An 18,697-nucleotide genomic window follows, 5' to 3' on the forward strand; every position below is an offset into this window, starting at 1 on the left:
GACGTGAACTCTTAAACTTTGTTTGCTTCCTATATTTATGCTCTGACCATGTGCTGGAAAGTAGTCTAATCTGGGAACTCTTAGCACTCAGCTGCACTATTAAATTTATCCGTAATGGGTGGCAGCAACCAGAACGTCTCTTTAAAGTACTGGAAACAGGCTGGAACTACACATACTGCAGGCATAATGTAGAGACACTAGTTAACCTAGCCAGCATGTCTTTGGAAAGGGGGATAAAACTGGAGTACTTGGCAGATAGAATATGTTGACTCATGCTCAAGATGGCCTATTCTAGAACCAAGCCCAGGACCCAAGAGGCACCCGTGAGGCACCAGTATTAACTGGAAGAGCAGTACGATGCGTTATGTTATGTGTTAATTAATATTTTGGTTGAGTCAAATTGATCATTTACACAATGATAATGAGCTTTTGTGTGTTTTGATTAGTTTTATGCGTATTGATCTCGCATATGATTCACAGACTGCAGGTTCTCGACTACTACCATAGACGAATCACCTGTGCTGGTCAATATCAACTGCATTTGTGCGTTCATTGCAGTTGTTTTAAATTTTAAGTATCTGCTGCAATACGTTAAAGAGCAATACATGGTATCACCTTTGTAACAGTCTTAAATAGCAGGAGATAATTTGTGGTTATGTGTGTAGCCCACATGTGCATACCCTGATATGTTTTGTCGAGCAGAAACAAAAGTGTTTTGCATCCGTGCCCTGGCCTGTGTCATCTAGGCCACAAACATGGCACTAGAGGCAAAAGAAAAGGCCAGAAAATTTTATTTGAGTATTCCTCATGACCTTACCCAGGATACTTGACTATGTCATTTTTAATTATGGAGCATGGGTCACATTGCACCTGTACGAACATATAGAATACATGTGTTTCCTATTTGTGCGGAGAATGAGCTGGAGATACTGGTGGTATGCGTCGCTCTCAACACGTACTGTAATAATGTCAAAGAAATGTTTCTTTGAGGTCTGTAGGTCAGACCAGCTTTCAGGAGTAATTAGGGATTTGCCAGGAATTACTGCCACAGTCCCCTGAAAAGAACAGGATATAAGAAGAGGAAGAGTGGATAATATCTTCAGCTCTGCTGGGACAGCCAGGGTGAGAGGCTGCAGGTCATTTGATAGGTCATAACTTCCTGCTCCTGATGTGGCCTTTACATATCGGTAAAGCGAAGGATCCAAATTGTTTCATACCCTACAATTAACAAACTTCTGCTGAAGATAGTCTCCCTACTGCAGATGCCTGTATTAAGGTATTAACTATTCATAAATTAATATTTATAAATTCTTAAAAGATTGTGTTTTATGTTTTAAGGGTCACAATTGCAAGAAGATATAGCCCTTTTTCAATATTTTAAAAAACTAATCTGCACAACTCCAATTCTGTTTTTAATCACATTTTTCAGGAAATTCAGGAACGCACAGAATTACACATTCACAAAGGACAAATTAACTGCAAAGACAAATTACCTGCATACAACATTGCTTAACACTCCCTAATATCCTGATGCATAACGCATTGCAAATTGTTTATGACTCATAAAACCAGAGCAGTACTTCAGTACATTGAGCCTGGAATATTAAACAGTACATCATGATGATCCTTATAAAGCCACAACTACACTACATTTTAAACTAGAAATCAGTCTATTCACATTAGGTTAAATCTGTGTTTATTGACTATACAACAACCAAATCTAGAAAAACAAATCCCATTGTACTGTATAAACAATACAGAATGCACAACAATGCTCACACAAAACTATCAAATAAGAAAACAAACAATATCAGCATCACATTAACATTTCAGCACCTCGACCTTCACCTTTTCCTGTTTTGGAAAGGACTTGGTTGTATTATCTGAACTTGGTGGAAAATGTGCTTTTATTTTTCCTGACAATATGTGCGTGTTGCATATTGAACTAAACAATTTAGTTCTATATTAGAACAAAATTAAAAAAATCTGCAAGCTTTTGCAGTTTCCATCACAACCTTTAACTCTATTTTCCCTCACTTCATGCTGCTATTTCACTTTAAACCCTCTCCATTATTTAACAATGTAAAAGTTAATGAAACCTGACTCTTAGAATTAGAATAATTAAGTTCTTTACCCTATGATACCCCACAGAATGAAATATGTTTAAGGGCTTCTGTGTGGTTCAATGAGTAGAGATGCTAGTTCCAACAGCAGATTGATCCAAGCAGTCCTGGGGATCTTCTGTATGGGAATTTTCTGTATGTGATCACATTCCTGCAAGAGTGACATGAACTGAGCAAGTTGTGCTGGGGTTCAGTGCATTTTATATCAGTAAGACTTTCCTAAACTTTGCTGTGCATCAGTGCTCCCTGTGGCTCATCGTGGCTCATCTGTAAGCATGTACATTAGTGTTGTCAGTAAGAGCCACAGAACTCCTCCAATGGATAAGAGCTTGGATCAGGGCTTTCAGGAGGGAAAAATTCAAAGCTGGCCTCCCAGTGCACAATTCTGAGAAGAATGCATGGGGTCCCCTTTCTTGTTTGGTCAGTGTGTGTGTTTCAGTAGTAAGCTGAGTTGATTAAAAACTGTGTGTGGAGGGTGTGATCATGGAGTGAAATTTGTGATTACAAATATTTTAAATCTTTTTTTTTCTGCTAGGAAAATAAAATAGGAGAATAAAGTAAGGATAGAACCAGATTTTAATCACAATTCCTCTTTAGTTAGTTTTTCTTTGAACTCCCCTTTTCTAGCTAATGGCTACTCAACAAAACAACACAAGTTTTCAACAAGTGCTACGAAGTATATATGTGAAGTTAAATGATTACTCTTTCAAACTTCACTCTCACAATATTGAGCAGACATTATGAATAAATTCAGACCTGAAAAGTAAGCAATGCTCTGCCAATTTCTATTGTAATTTTTGATATAGCACATTTTCAATTTATTTCATGATGATTTTGACAGGATCTTATCTCTGCCATGCAAGATCCACTTGCCAGTTCACTCACAGGATGGTGCAAAGTTTTTAAATGTAAAAGAAATTTCAATGTAGAAAAATTGCTATTCGCAGAAGACAGTAGTCAAGTGTTGCTTGAGAAATTAAGTATTTTCACTTCTTTCACAAAATACATCACCATTTTTTCATGTCACTTCTGAACATTTTATAAAGTAAAGCCTTCCCATACGGATGTAATTTTTTTTAAAAATGTGCTTTTAATACATACACAAACTTTCCATAATGCCTTTATTACCTCTTGTGTGTATGTGTGTCACATTCAAATCTTAAAAAACTACTGTATATTCTGTGTGGAAATTATATCCTGTCCTACATATCCTGATAAGGCTCCATGGCCGAAATGTTGTGTTTTCTTTCTTCTTTTTTCAGCATGGAATAAACCTATTACTCGTTACTTTGTCATTATAGATCCCAAAGAACTGTTCATAAGAGTAAGGATTTTAATCCCCGTATTCTATCTAAATCCCACTATAAATGTGGTATACAAAATGTTCCCTGTTAGTTCAATTGGTAAAGCAGTTGCTCACTGCCCTAACTAATTGAGTTCTAACGAACGTTTGCTGCTGCAACTCACAACTAATCCTGATGTAATCACCTCAGTTCACATACTGTATATACCATGCATCACCCTCTCCTTCTCCTTGCTTGTTTTTGCATCCCTCCTCCACCACTTCTTCACCTTTCGGCTACCCCTAGGTCACCTTTCCACTAAGCCTGGGGGTGCAGGTCTCCCTGTCCTATGGCCGGGAGGTTGGCCCTCAGCAACAGTAGGTTAAGTCAGAGTTCCACAAAGTGCGATAAACGATTCTACTGTCACAAGATCTCTGGCTGCTGTCTTGCCTTGTGAAATCTACTGTGTAGTGGAGATGCTGACATATAATATGTGCTGTGTCAGTCACATTGGAACTGCACTTCCTATATCCTTCTTCCTGTATCCTTCACATATAGGTCCCATATGCGAAAAGAAGAATTCCTAATGCAAGAAATTGTATAGGGCTAATAAAGAAACATTATTATTATTACATTATAGGTCCCTTCCTATATGTGAAGACTTTTATCCTGGGGGATTAGTTGATTGTTTAACAGGTGTGTATACAGTATATGTATTAATTCTCAGCCTCATCACCACAGTCAGTTTCTCTACAGCTGTCCCAAGTGTCACAAAGCTTTTGATTTGTCTCTGTGAATGCAACTGACAGAACATGTAACCAGAAAACATTAATAGCTATACCAACACCATTGAATTTATTAACACTCTATAGTTGTACAGGCTTCTCTGAAAATCGTGATGCTCGTCCGTACTAATAACAGAAACATCAAAAACAAGATGTGAACATTTTAATAATCATGCATGTCCATAACAATATTTTTACTGACTACTTATTGTTAACCAGTCACTCATCACTGAACATCTCCTGAGAGATGGATTTATGATTGTCATCCAGATAATTAATTTCTGGCTTAAACCTGGCAGAACACTTGAGACTAGCAACTCAAATGGAGTTGCTGGCATTCATTTGCTGTAACAGGCATGTTTGTATGCTAGTGAACTAATTGATGCAGGCAAGCTTTTTAAACAGAAAGATAATTAAATCCAATGTCTTTGGAATCTTGCCAGATTTTTGGGGAATGTTTTTTTAGTCAGAAATATACAAGAACTAGCTAGATATTATGTATTTATTTGTGTGTTGCAGGAGTATACAGTCCATGTTCAGCTATAGTCCATGATTATGATAAATAATGGTTTTAAATTTTTGAATAGATGTTAAATTTTTTAATAGACCAATCCACGAAACATATTAATTACAGCACAGTGAGAACTGAAACCGTGTTAATTTAAAACAAAGTGATTATATTCAGCATTGCAGAATTGTGGCATCAGATTACTGGTTTGTTTGTTAAAATATGTATGTTTTACCAGTAAAATTGTTTTTGCTTATAAGGGAGGGATATACAATAAATGGAAATCTTTCAACACTAGTTTTCTGGATTTCTCTGAGGCATGTGTGAAAGCCTAGCACTGTCTCAAAAAAAATTCACTAATTTCATTAAACATGCAGTCTAATTATCTGCATTTGGCAATTTGTGCTTTAAAGGGGGAAAGCAATCTATGGTTTACTAACCTCCATAATTACAGATGTAAATTCAATGCAACACATTATGAACTGTGTAATTTTCAAACTTTGATTGACAAATGAAAGGCTGATTCCTCAACTGGCAGTCAGCAAGCCTAATACATTTTCATCATTCATCTGAGCTCAGAATTAATCCATAGAGAGAAAGAAAAAATGAAATACACGTTTAAAAAAGAATAGAAGAAATAATGAAAGACAATTTGCACTTTGTTAACAAAGCAAAATCACTACTGAGTCACTTACTGATCTGAGTGGTCTAGCTGTCAGTGTTTCTGGGGATGATGCTGAAGAAGTACACATACATCCTGACTACTTGGTCATTAAACATCCTATAACTCTGCTTGAAAGAGTAGGGGAGTAAACCCATATTTCCTCGCTAAATTTCCACTTGTGCTTGCCTCAATAACTGCCTTCCATTCATTTCCCATTTAATTCCATTTATGAACTACTGTATTATCTCCCTTCTCCACCTGATCTGCTGTGTTGTGTGGCGTCTGGTGCATAATGACTGCTGCTGTGTAGTGGGGGCTTGAACTCATAATCCACCAGTCAGTTTACCTGCTACTCTACACCATCCCTATAAAAGCACACCGGTAATGAGCAACCTACGTGCAGGAGCCAGGCACCTGGGATGTGACTACTCGAATATTGCAGCACTTGGTTGCACATTTTAATGAACCCTAGTGCAGGCGTAAAATGATTAAATTACAGAATTGCCTTTTTATTGCCTCAGTGTACAGGTGCTCCTCTGCACTTCCGTTGCTACCATTCATATACTGCTGCAGACACAGCAATTTCAGAAACTGGGCCGTAGTCTGGTTGCATAATCTTACTTGGCCAAACCCTAAACCTCTCAGTTATACTCCCCAAGGCTTACCCATTGCACTCCACCTCTCCTACTATACAAATGTAAGCAATTATAATAGAAATTCTACATAAGCAATTACATAAGCCATTTAATTGTTGCAGTTTCGACGCATTATAAAATATCCTTGCTGTGCATCTGTGCATCTGTGTTTTCTGCTTATAAGATTAATGAGTTATGTTGAGTTATGCTCTGTGCCCAGTGACATTACATACAGTACATCAGGTACTTTATGTGGATCCACTTAATATAATACAGTGGAATGAAGAAAGGATTAAATCATCAGGGGCAGGCAGAGTGGTTCCCAGCTTCCACAATAATGGAGAGTTTCCAGCCTTAATGGATGTCTGTCTGATGAAGGTCTAATTGATTGCTTGACTGGCCTGAGAATTTGAGGAACTTCATTCATGTTTGCCTGTTCAATTAATCAATTGCATACCATGCACAGAATTTGAATGTAATAGGCCTGGATTGGGTAGACAGTTTAATGAGGAGATGGACAGTGTGAATAGATTGAGATCAGTGGGGCCCAAGAGCAAGAAAACATGCTGAGATAGAGATCTAACCACAATGTGAGATTGGATCCTCGTCGATTTTTTGTTTCTTCCAGAGTCTCCGGTGTACTGAAAAGGAAGACACATTAAATATACAGTACATGGGCTCAGATCACCCCAGTTTAATACTAAGCTGTATAAATATGTAAATTGAAATAATTTGGGATAAATTGGATAAAAGCATTAGAGAAATAAATGGTGACTTGCAGTATGTTAGTTAACAAGCATTTATGTTTTAGTTTATAACCTAAAGCTTTCTTCTCTAAACTGAAAATAAAATAAAGCATATTTACAGCATGGTATTTACATATAAAGAAGTATAGAATGGCTTTTATATGTATATGATAACTACGCATGGTTAAAATATTTTCATTGTCTTAGGAAAGTGCACTAAATTAATGAATTATCCTCAGATACCTGTACTTATCATATTTCAAAATATGTTCAAATTGTCCTCCATTTTTTTAGTTCAGGTGGGTAGCTGCGTCAGCAAGCGTAGGCTGCAAAGGAACAAGTAATAGGTTTATTCCATGCTGAAAAAAAGGAGAAAGAAAACACAACGTTTCAGCTGTGGAGCCTTCTTCACCTCTCACTGAAGTCACACCTAAAGAAGCCTCCACGGCCGAAACGTTGTGTTTTCTTTCTTCTTTTTTTCAGCATGGAATAAACCTATTACTTGTTCCTTTGCTCCATTTTTTTAGTTGCAGTCACCGAGCATAACAAGTTTGTAATACAGATGCAATTAAGTGAACTCTGTATTCATTTGTTGTCTTGAAAACCACAGTCCTGGGTTGAAATACAACATGAATGTTCTCCTGTGTATATTTTTAGTGTTTGAACTCAAAATAGATTTCCTGTACTGGTGAATTGGATGCTTCAATGTGTAAAATAATTTAAAATTATATATAATTTCTGTTAATTCACTGAAAAAAATATATTTCATACAATTGTGTACCAATGCTTAATATGCTGATTTAGAATTATGTTTTATATTTATGCATTTATTTTGACCTCTCTTATCTTGAACAGTTGCCACAGAAAAGGCCATGGAGCTTCACTAAAATAATATTCGAGACTAAATTCTTTTGGTCTCAATAGCTTCATGTGCTGCTCGTCTTATTCAATTGAAAAGGATACAAACTGAAGGCGACTGCCTAGCTAAGAAGTAATCAAGACTAAGGGAGGCCTGCTCCCACAGAGGCTAGCATGAGTCTATAAATAATTTAGCAAAATGCTATTATTTATTATGTCAAAGGCTATTAGGAAATATACCTAAACAAGAACGGACAATAACACAGTCTCTGTCCAAATGTAGATCATTGCTGATGTGCAGCAAGGCAGCTGAAGGACAGCTGAACCGTGCTATTTCTTACTACATGATTTCCATATCGAAATAAAGGATGAGCAATGTTTAAAAAAGTCCTGTGCAAATATTCCAATCACTCTACCCTCAAACAGGTGAATTGAAAATTCATTTTCAGTTCGAATTAACTTTTGGCTTTCTATTCAAATATGTATTCTCATTTCACAAAAATAATATTCAGAAATAATAGTAGTAGTTAACCATGAAAGCGGAATCAATTTTCCATATCTCATTCCTCAGTCGGGGAAAAAGGTACTGTAGTTCCCTGATCTGGTAAAGTGGTCAGCACTATGGATGATTTAAAGCCTGGGATAAGCACTCCATCTATTAATTCACTCTTCATTTTCGAACTGCTTTATCTCATGCAGGCGGCTGGGCGGTGTCCCAGTAAGCAGCGGGCTCAAGGAGGGACACCCGCTGGGCAGGACGCCAGTCCATCACAGGGCACACACAGACACAAGCACACGCACTCACTCACACCAGGGCCAGTTTTCCCAGAAGCCCATTCACCTACCCATGCTACCTGTTAACCTACTCTACATGTCGGGCTGTGGGAGGAAAGGGGACCCTGTGGGAGGACACGGGGAGAACAGACGAACTCCACACAGACGGCCCCCTTGGATTTGAGCCCAGGGGCCCAGCACAGCAGAGCAGCAGCGCTATGTACTGTGCCACCGTGCCACCCTTTAAGCACCATGCACACTGAATTAAAAAGATACTGTTCAGACTCGCGCTACACAAATTCTGCACTCAGGTGCTTGAGAGTCTGCTTTCATTGCTGCATCAGTAATTAATGTGAGAAGGGCCTAGAATACCTGGAACTGCATTCGTTACTCTTTAGAAGGGGAAATGCAGCATTTGCGTTGAAAATAAAAACATTGAATCCAACATAGAGTACAGCCATTAAGACCTCTTACTACCATTGTTCAGATGTAAATATCCAATACTTGCTTTTTCACTTGCAAATTCTAGTGCTGGATTTTAATTTGCCTGCTTTTCTAAACCTGCAAACAAGGTCTAGGCTTGTAATTTGTGGGTAGAAGGTTGGTTAATATTTAACTTAATCCAGGCCTAAAATGAAATTTGAAATGTCTGAATGTTTGAAAAGGAAAATATTTGAGAAGCTTTTACTATTCCCAGACTGATTTATTTTCATCTTTGTGAACTGCAACAGCTTATTTTCCAAATGGGTTAGTAGCTTGTATGTGCCCTTCATGTTTCTGACTGCTGAAGATAAATATCCATATTTACAAATAATTATAAGTAGGGCAGAATAACTTCAGAACTGTTGAGGTGTACAGGACACTCTCATTTCCCCCCATACTGTATGTGCAACAGCAGTCATTTGCTCTGCTGAATGAAGACAGAATTGAGATATTACTGTGCTGCGTTATAAATGTCCAAAGGAGCTACAGTACAGTTTCATGTCTGCATTTTCATCAAAGGAAGATTAATGGCTGGCACTGTAGGCTTGAATCTAAGTTAACTCAGATGCACAGCACCCTTGGTAACATTGCAATGTCAGCAGCAATGGTTCAGCATGGTATGGAGGGAATTAAGTTTACACTTGGTGATGCTTTCTGGTTAACTCTGAGAAAAAAACTGCAATATTAGCAGGTGATTTGGGGCTTTCTAATTCCCTTTTGAATCTCTAGCAGTAATGCCAATAAATACAACTACTGTAGGGGTTAAACGGTAATGGAGTACTTATGAATTTTGTACATGTTTTTATACAGTGCTTTGCAAAGTATTCAGTATTCAGTATTTTGTGAAATTCTGATCTGAAGTAAAACATTAATTTTTAACCTATTATTTTTTCAAAATGTAAATGCTCAAACTGAAGGCATCTAAGTGTAAGAGGCTACGGTAAATGTCAGCAAAACGTATAGAAAAAAAACAGCTATGCTGATTTCATACGTATTCAGACTTGTAAATTCAATATTTGGTGGAAGCAAATTTGGCAGCAGTTACAGCTGCATGTCTTTTTGGGGACATCTCTACCAACTTGTTTCCTCCCATCCTACTCTTCAGACTCAGGTTATTTGGGGATTGCTTGTGGACAGCAGTTTTCAATTCTTTCCACAGATTCTCAGTAGGATTCAAGTCAGTCTGAAAGAAGAAAACCTTCATGATTTACCAGTGCTTTGCTCCATCGATTTCCCATTAATCTTGACAAGCTTCCCACTTCCTGCTGATGAGAAGCAGAACTATAACACAAAACTGCCACTACCATGCTTGACAGCAGGGATGGTTTTAACTGCGATGAACTGCGTTGGGTTTGCAGTGTCACTTAAGTGCGTTGTTAGACGTTCCAGTTGTGTCTTCTCTGACCACAAAACCTTTTGCCATATGTTTGTAGTGTCACTTAAGTGCTTAGTGGTGGCTCTGTGGTTAAGGATCAGCGCCTGTGGCTGCAAGGTCGCTGGTTTGTATCCCGCAGCCAGCAGAGGAATCCTACTCCGTTGGGCCCTTGTGCAAGGCCCTTCACCCCAACTGCTCCAGGGGCGCTGTATAAATGACTGAACCTGTGCTCTGACCCCAAGCTTCTCTCCCTGTCTGTGTGCCTGTGTGTCTCATGGAGAGCAAGCTGGGGTCTGTGAAAAGACAAATTCCTAATGGAAGAAATTGTACATGGCTAATAAAGTCATCTTATCTTGTTACAAGCTCCATGCAGGATTTAAGATGTGTTTTCCAGTCGTCCATACTGGCCAGCTTTGTGGGTTGATGGGGATGTTGTTAACTCTTGCACATTTTTCTCATCTCAGCAACTGAACTCTCAAGCTCTTCATTTTACAGTTGTGTCACTAACCAGGTTCCTTCCTGCGCAGCTGCTCAATTTGGAGAGGCAGCCAGATCTAGGCAGTCTATGACACACATTCCAATTCTTATTAATCGACTTCACCATGAGAAATTAAGGGTCCTTGAAATGGTTTATTTGTAGTCTTTTCTGTTCAACAGTAAGCATATTTATTTCTTTTAGCTTGTCAGACATAGAACATTAAAGCACATTATGCTGTAAATGCATGAAATATTTTCACAACCAAATGTTACGAGAGTAACTGAAATCAAATTGTGTGGTTTACTGTTAATGTTTTTTCAATTGAAAACTTTGTGATGCAGAAAAAAGAATGTTTCAGATATTTAGACTCTAGTGTCTCATGTTGACCTGTTGTGCTGTATTTTCTTTAATTAACATAATTTTCCACCTTATTGCGCTTGAGTTACCTGTGACTTTGGCAGCTAGAGCTGGTTATTCGCTCTTAATGCACCAGAGAAAAAACGGGCTTTTACTTTCTGGAAAACCTGGTGCAGATACAGTATATTTTTATTTTAAAATCCTTTAAAAAAACATAATTTCCAATGAATTTCCCAGTAGAGAAACCTGGATTCAGTTATTAGAATTACACAATTTACAATTTTGTTTTGTATCTCAATAAAGTATGTAATTATGTTTTCAAATATTTTTCTTTTTAATTAGTAGTGTTCTCTTAATTTGTTTGCTTCCAAAGCCATATTAATGCTATTCAGTAATTTCCCCCTTTGTTCCCGTGAATATGAGCAGATTATAATTTCAACCAGTTAGAACATTAGATAAAAAAACTCAAGCAGTACACTTCGGTTTGACAAATCAAGATAATCTTCAATTTTGAAGTAACAAGTGTTGGTTCATAAAATAGCTTAATACTGTACCAGAAAGGCATGATAATCCAATTTTGAAATACAATGCCTACAACAGTTATCCAGTCACACTTCTTATCATTTTGTAAGACTTCCTAAAGGACAAAAAAATCTTGGCTGTGTTGATGAAAGGTTTCAGTTTTTAACTTTTTTAAATCATTATTGTTGTTGTTGTTGTTGTAAACATGCTGTACATTTTTATTAATTTTATTAATTTTTATTTGAAAAAAGTGTATTCAGTTTCATCTGACCTGGTGTAACAGAATGTTCAGCTATATAGCAGAAGTTGACTCTCCTGACAGAGTGTCTTTGAAGGTAGAGGGACAGATATAGTATTCAATGTTCTAAAATACATTTAATATATACATTTTCATTGTTTTATTTAGATACCAGGTTGGTGTGTTTTGCTTAATTTGTGGAAATGCTTTAAACTTGTGTGATCACCTACTGTAAGGACGTAAGAAATGTAACACACATGGAGTGGTCATTTTGCTGGTAATTTGCTGTGGTAGTTGGTAGCTGATTGATTCTAGTATCTTGTTCAAACCTTTCTTGACAGAAGCCAGCATATGTGCTCTGACAACACAGCTGGGTAGCTTGTTTAATACTCCCTTAATCCTTTCTGTAAATAAGTGCTGGAGTTTCAGATGGACTTCCAAGGGTCATTTAGCAGAGTAACAAAACACTTTTTTGTAACGTGGTGACCATTAAGTGATTAATTAAGTAATTAAGTGATTACTCATTGTGCTGCCGGCTTAGATCTAGTTAGTTTTTGATTGTTTAGATTTACTTTAGCAGTCTAATAAAAATAAAAATAACTCAATACATCTGAAGCATTCGAAGACAACATTTTCATTTTGAAGACACCAGCATATTGGTTATGCACCTGTCCTCAGTAAAAATGATCTCAAGACAGGTAGAAGATAAATTCTTTTGATATTTTACTATCATAGAGATACAGGTACAGTAGAACTGCACATTCTTTCACAGTTCTGGGTGTCTCTGAGGAGCACTCTTTCAGTACTGTGTGTCTGGGAGAAAAGTTGAGTTAGTGCCATCCTTTTATGAGTAAGTGTTTTTACATTTTCAATGCAGTCATGAGTGCTTTTTGTTGTCAGTGTGCCTGTTACATCAGTGCTGCTTTTTTTAAAATTTTTTAGACAAAAAATAGAAAGCACATAATCCACATTGAACACTTTATTTAAAAATAGTACGTTTCTAAAACAGCATGTCAAGAAATAGTATTTGTCTAAAACATTAAAGCAAGGACCATGTGTCCTAGCTATGTTTTAAAGAATGTGGAAAACAAGCCTGGATTATCAAGTGAGTTGAGATGTCAGAATAAATAACAGAGGCAAGCTTTCTGAGGCATGTGGCAGGCATGCTCGTGTGTTCTGACCAGCTTTGATATTGCGTGCCAGTTTTGCTTTAGAGAGAGTGATGAAGCTATGCTAATATATCATGCGTGACTGTAATTTATGTTAGTCCATTTTGGAATCTGGGCACCTAAAATGTGAAACAACAGTGCCCTGTCTGCACTTGGACCTATCACAGTACTGCATTTGATTTTTCAGAAATCACTGCTGTTGGTATTTCACGTTAGCATCAAATCAGGCTGTACAGTGTCACTTCAGTGACTATATGTACTGAATGCCTTGTGAATTCACAAAAGAGCTGTCAAAGATTCTGAACTGGATAGATAACAGAGTGGATGTCTGGCTTTATCCCAAAGGTGTTCAGTTATTAGGCAACCATGCGTGTCAAAGGACCACACTGAGCCTGCTGATGCTGTGATGCTTAAAGCACACGTAGCCCAGATACCCAGGGTGTTACTACTCTTGGACAGTGTTCAAAAACGTAATGGCTTCATACCATTGACAAAAACATCAGTGTAGTAAGCTTGTCAAGTAACTATCCTTCTACAGTAAACCTTTTGAACAACAATTTTCTGTGACTCCATGGGGGTTTCAGTCCAGATGAAGTTGTGAAAGGCACATAAGAATGCTCTTAAGATTATAGCTAAGTGTCCTATTAAAAACCTTTCAAGTCGAGTTGCATGTGATTATGATGTTTATTTATGATGCACTTGTGATACTGTACAATGCCTGGCAAAAGTATTCACCCCCTTCCAACAATATCCTATTTTGCCGAATTACAAATTATGTGCACCCGTTGTTTGAAGTGAATAGAATTAATCAACACTTGCTTGAACCAAACACTTTTACAAGGGAGAGAAGTTAAATGTCAGCAAAAATGGCAAAGAAAATTCCCAAACTAAACTAAGTTGATCCCAAGTATTCATCTCCTTAATTAAGGTAAATTAGTTCTGGTGCAGAAAATGACATCGATAAGGCACACATTTAGATGGATAACCTTTGTGTGTAGTAATTGTGATTCACATGATTTAAAAAACTCTCATCTCTGCCTTAGTCAAGTGGTGTTTTTTATGGAGAGATTCAACTACTGTATTCAACAAGATAAGATATTATTGGAAGGGGGCTAAAAACTTTTGCAAGCTGTTAGCATCTTCATTACAGAAGCACTACTACCATTAGAGATTAGATTTGTCTCTAACGTCTCTCCAGAAAATGGGAACATTTTGTCTTCAAAGCAGTTTTATTTTGAGATTAATTCTGAGCCTTTAGGCAACACTTTAAAAACATATCACTGATCCCGCAAAACTTTTTCCCTTATAATTTATAACTCCTTTTCCACAGAAATGAATGAATAGTGCTTTGGTAAGCTTTACCAAAGGATGTGAAATGAAAATGTTTTACTTGAAAGGCCAGTAAAAACCTAAAATGTTGACGCACTGAAAAGGGTTTTATGCAACTCAGGAACTGAAGTTGTGACATATCTGTGATGGTTAACCTTGTAAGAACAACTCAGGAAACAGGAAACAGTTTATTTGATCAAATCAGAATTTGTTTTTTTTCTTATTTGTCAAAATCAATTAAAATAATAGGAAGGTCTTTAAAGCTTTCACAGATAAATGCTTGCGTCTTTTTTTAAGCTCAGAATGTTCATATACATCATTATACATTGTGTCTCACAGAAACACACTTTGAAACATAGTTAATAATATGGAAGCATTGGAGGCCACGAAGCTTGGAACACCTGTTAAGCGGATGGATTAACACACAGGGCTAGCTCAGTTTCGTTTGTGCTTCGATGATGGATTAATCAAGTTCCATCAAGGTCAGAACACTTGAACATCTAAGACCTATCTAATGGAGTTAATAATGCAGGTCCGGGAGGAACACAAGCCTTTTGTTGTTTCAGGGCTTTCAATTCATTCTATTAACAATAACAATTCATGTTCCTATATATAACGTAAATCAGTTGAACGGAAACATAAATACACCTACATGAATTAGATTGTCTTGTGGGTTTTCATTCTAAACATCCTTTACATAAAAGCTTGGATGAAACAAAACCCTTTGCTCCTTAACTGTGATAAGATTGAAATCATGCAGTAGAGCTCCTCTCACCAGTTACATACAGCCGGAATTGTAGCATTGTAAATTGTTGGCATTGTGCGTAAGTTTCAAGTCTAATCTTCAATCATGGATTCACTTTTCAACCACATGTGCCGAGTATTGGATTGACATTGTTTTTCAATCTGAGAAATATTGCTAGGCTGTTTTTTTTCAAGGATTAAATATGTTAAACCCCAGTTTCAGCAGTCTCAAAAACAATCTGCTCTAAAATTGGCGGTTAGAATCCTGACTAGGTCGGACACACCTTTTTGCATTACTCCTGTTCAGGAGTCCCGGCACTGGCTTCCTGTCAGCTTTTGAGTTTATTTTGAAATCCTTATGCTTATGCCTAAAGCTGTGCACAGCATGGCTCCACAATATCTAGGCAATATATTATTGATTTAGTGCTTCATGGAACCTCAGTTGATTCTGGTTTACTGTGTGTTCCCCATGTTTGTCTGAAATCTCTGGGTTACAGAACTTTTGTTGCTGTGCCCCAAAGCTCTGAAAAACAGCCTTAAAAATAATTCAGGGACTTTTGGGGATCATTTTACCTTCTGTATTTAGTTTTCTTGGCTTTCCAACTTTCCTTAATTTCACATTGTGTAATGTGCTTTTTGTCTTTGTACTTAGAGAGACTCAGCTGAAAAAGTTAATGATAAAGGCAAAAAAATATTTTTTTATTGTTAAGTTTAAGCAGAATGATTCAACAATGTGTTGCACTGCACTGGTGCCAGTAAGTTTTATTCCTGTAACAGAAATGCATGTGGAAAACACATCAGCTTGCTTGGTCAATACTGTTATAAGCTTTGATAAATTGTTTGCGTGTAGAAGTAATGGATTATAGTGCTGTGAGTTCTGGACTAAAGCTTGTAGATGTTTTGTTTTTTTATTTTTCATTCTTTACAAAGAATGTTTTTAACAGCAGTTATTTTATTAACTGAAATTGGGGAGGAAGTCATATCCTAATCTTGCCCACTTCATATTGTGCCTCCTGAGTGTCCCTTTGCCTATTTTCCATTTGAAATAGCTGTTTTATCAAGTGTTGTGTTTAATTTATTATTTCAGCTAATTTTCTTAATTTATAGTAAAATACCCCAATTTCATGGGCTTCCTATCTGACATCGCAGGTAAGTATACTGATACTGTAAAATGGGAAGTTGTGTTGGAAATAGGTGAAGATGTTTAAATATATTTGTTAAACAAACAGCACACATATTAGCACACAAACTACATACATAGTGCATGATAATAATAAAATAAAATATACCTGTATCATTTACTGTATCATATTTAATATAAACTTGGAAATCAAATTTTCAAAACTTTTTAAGCAGTCAGTAATATTAAAAACTGCAATCAGGGAAAAAAGGCAGGGAATTAATTCATACCTTTCTGAATCATTCAGCATCAAACATGTCAGTATGATCTCAGAGTGTTATGTTTTTTTACAGACATGACCTTTTATAGGAACTGTTACCGATGCTTTTGTAGGAACAGGAAGTTTATTTACAATGCCTTGCTTGTATTGAATTAAGAATGTGCCAAATAATTTGCCTTCTGTGTATTCTTAATAACATCTACTGTACTTTACTTCATTCACAACCATATTTTACAAAACGTTTTTAAACTGAACAAAAATATTTGGCAATGTTTACTTGTAAACAAAGTAAGCACAAAATCTTTACATGGTTTGTTCTGTAGTCAAGTGTATCAGTCTGTCTGACTCATTCATGCATACTGTGTGTTTTTTTTTCTGTTGTCAGGTCAATCTGAGCTCAATCAGTGATGGAATTAAAAGGCATGCACTGGCTCATTACAGCGTTAACACTAGGTTTGGTAAGTAATATGAATAATTTTCTAAAGATGCTTAGGGTGGTAATATATTATACAGCATCTGCCTGTTTCAGCAATACTGAAACTATGTATTTTTACATATTAGGGTTAGTAACTACTGTAAAAGCTGCTGTAACTACAGTACAAGCTAGGAAAACATATAACATTTGTTTTTTGGTTTTTGTTTAATTCTATTTTATACTTTGTTTCATCAGTATTTTATTTCTACATGTTAAGATGGTAAAATGGAAAAACAAATCAATTTTTCAAATGGCATTGGTGTTGTTTTACCACAGAAATGTAGCCTCTACTTATTAAAGCTAGCAACAGTCTGAAGTGCACAAACACTAGATTGTCTTCTATACATTAAGAACATGCAATATACATTCCCAATTGGTTTCTTATCAAGGAAATAAAAGCATTCCAATCATTACTTTTGATCTTAAATTTAATTACCCTTTCCCTTATCTCTGCACAACAACATAGAAATAGAATGTAATTAATCTCTTTAAATGTGCTGCCTGAGTTGAAGTTGGTGATCTGGAAGAGCGATGAATGTATATTTAATGAGCATTCACATTCACTAAAGCAGACACACACTGAACTATAACCTTTCACAAAAAGCAGCCCCGATATGTTTGTGAGTCAGTTTGTTCAAGTTCTGTCTACTCATGCATCAACTTGCTAATGTCAAATTTTTTAATCAGCTTTGAATAACAAATAATGTTATTATTTGTTATATAATTGTTATACATTTACAAGAAAATTGTTACTGTATATAGTGACAGCAAGAAACAGGGAAGAGAGGTTTTGAGCGTAGACAATGAATTAATGATGTGTAAGAGAAAGGCACTCTCAGATCTGATGTACCCTGGCCTCTTGATTTCCAAGAAGGGCTGCTCTTTTTCATCGATGACACAAAGCTGTACAGGTTCTGTGTGAATGGATGTCCCTGTCACTGTGTTGGTATGTTAGGAGGCACGTACTGTATTTCAACACCTGCACTGTGTGAGTGTTTCTTTTTTTAAGAAGCTTTTTATTGCATAAATATTGCACCTCTGGGGAACCTTTCTTCACCCTGAATACGTGTAGGCTGATATGCGTGGTGGCTTGGTGGTCGTATGTATGACGTCATTTACTTCAATGTTTGGAGTGACATCATATGTACGGCTGCTAAACTTCTACATGGGACAACAGTACTCTTTAGAAAAAGAAAGAGTCATGTTAGATTAGGCTTGAAATCAAGGAAAACAAATCCTCTTGTCTACAGCTGAGTGCCTAGGTCATCAGATAAGAGTTATGTGTTGTCAGCTGGAAAACTTGGGAAGTGATTGGAAACAGGTTTTATTCCCCGGAAAGCTGCCCAGGAAATCATCACCATAAGCTGGGAGCAACGTTTCTAATCACCAGATGAAGAACAAAGGAGAGAGGAGACTTTCTGGAGCTGGTTTTCTGTTTAAAGAACATTTAACAAATTGATCATAATAGAATTAAAGTGCCTAAAGTTCTTGCATTCTTTATCTAGCTAATTCTGAAGATTAATATACTGTACATATACAGTTTAATAATATTATCTCAAATAAGATTGCCAACAACCAGTATTTATGAATACTATACATACAGTTACATCCTTAATTTCCTTATTTGTTTATATAAATTGTCAGTGTGAAAACATGTATGTATGTTTTATGAATCTGTAGTTTTCTCTTGTGGCCTGTCTGATTTCTGAGGTGTTTGAATATTAGGCTATGAGCAAAAAATGAGCTGCGAG

The 18,697-nt window shown here is 36.6% G+C and overlaps 1 protein-coding gene across 1 annotated transcript in view; it reads left to right on the plus strand.

The window, feature by feature from the left end:
* calcr (calcitonin receptor) overlaps positions 1-18,697 on the plus strand; it is a 67,277-nt gene that overhangs the window by 15,572 nt on the left and 33,008 nt on the right. Inside the window, exon 2 of the mRNA XM_006636015.3 lies at positions 16,857-16,929. Within this exon, the coding sequence (XP_006636078.2) occupies positions 16,879-16,929 (51 nt within the window). The 5' untranslated portion in view covers positions 16,857-16,878. The remainder of the gene's footprint in view (positions 1-16,856; positions 16,930-18,697) is intronic.

The sequence above is a fragment of the Lepisosteus oculatus genome, chromosome 10 (genome assembly GCF_040954835.1).
Source record: "Lepisosteus oculatus isolate fLepOcu1 chromosome 10, fLepOcu1.hap2, whole genome shotgun sequence".
Lineage (NCBI taxonomy): Eukaryota > Metazoa > Chordata > Actinopteri > Semionotiformes > Lepisosteidae > Lepisosteus > Lepisosteus oculatus.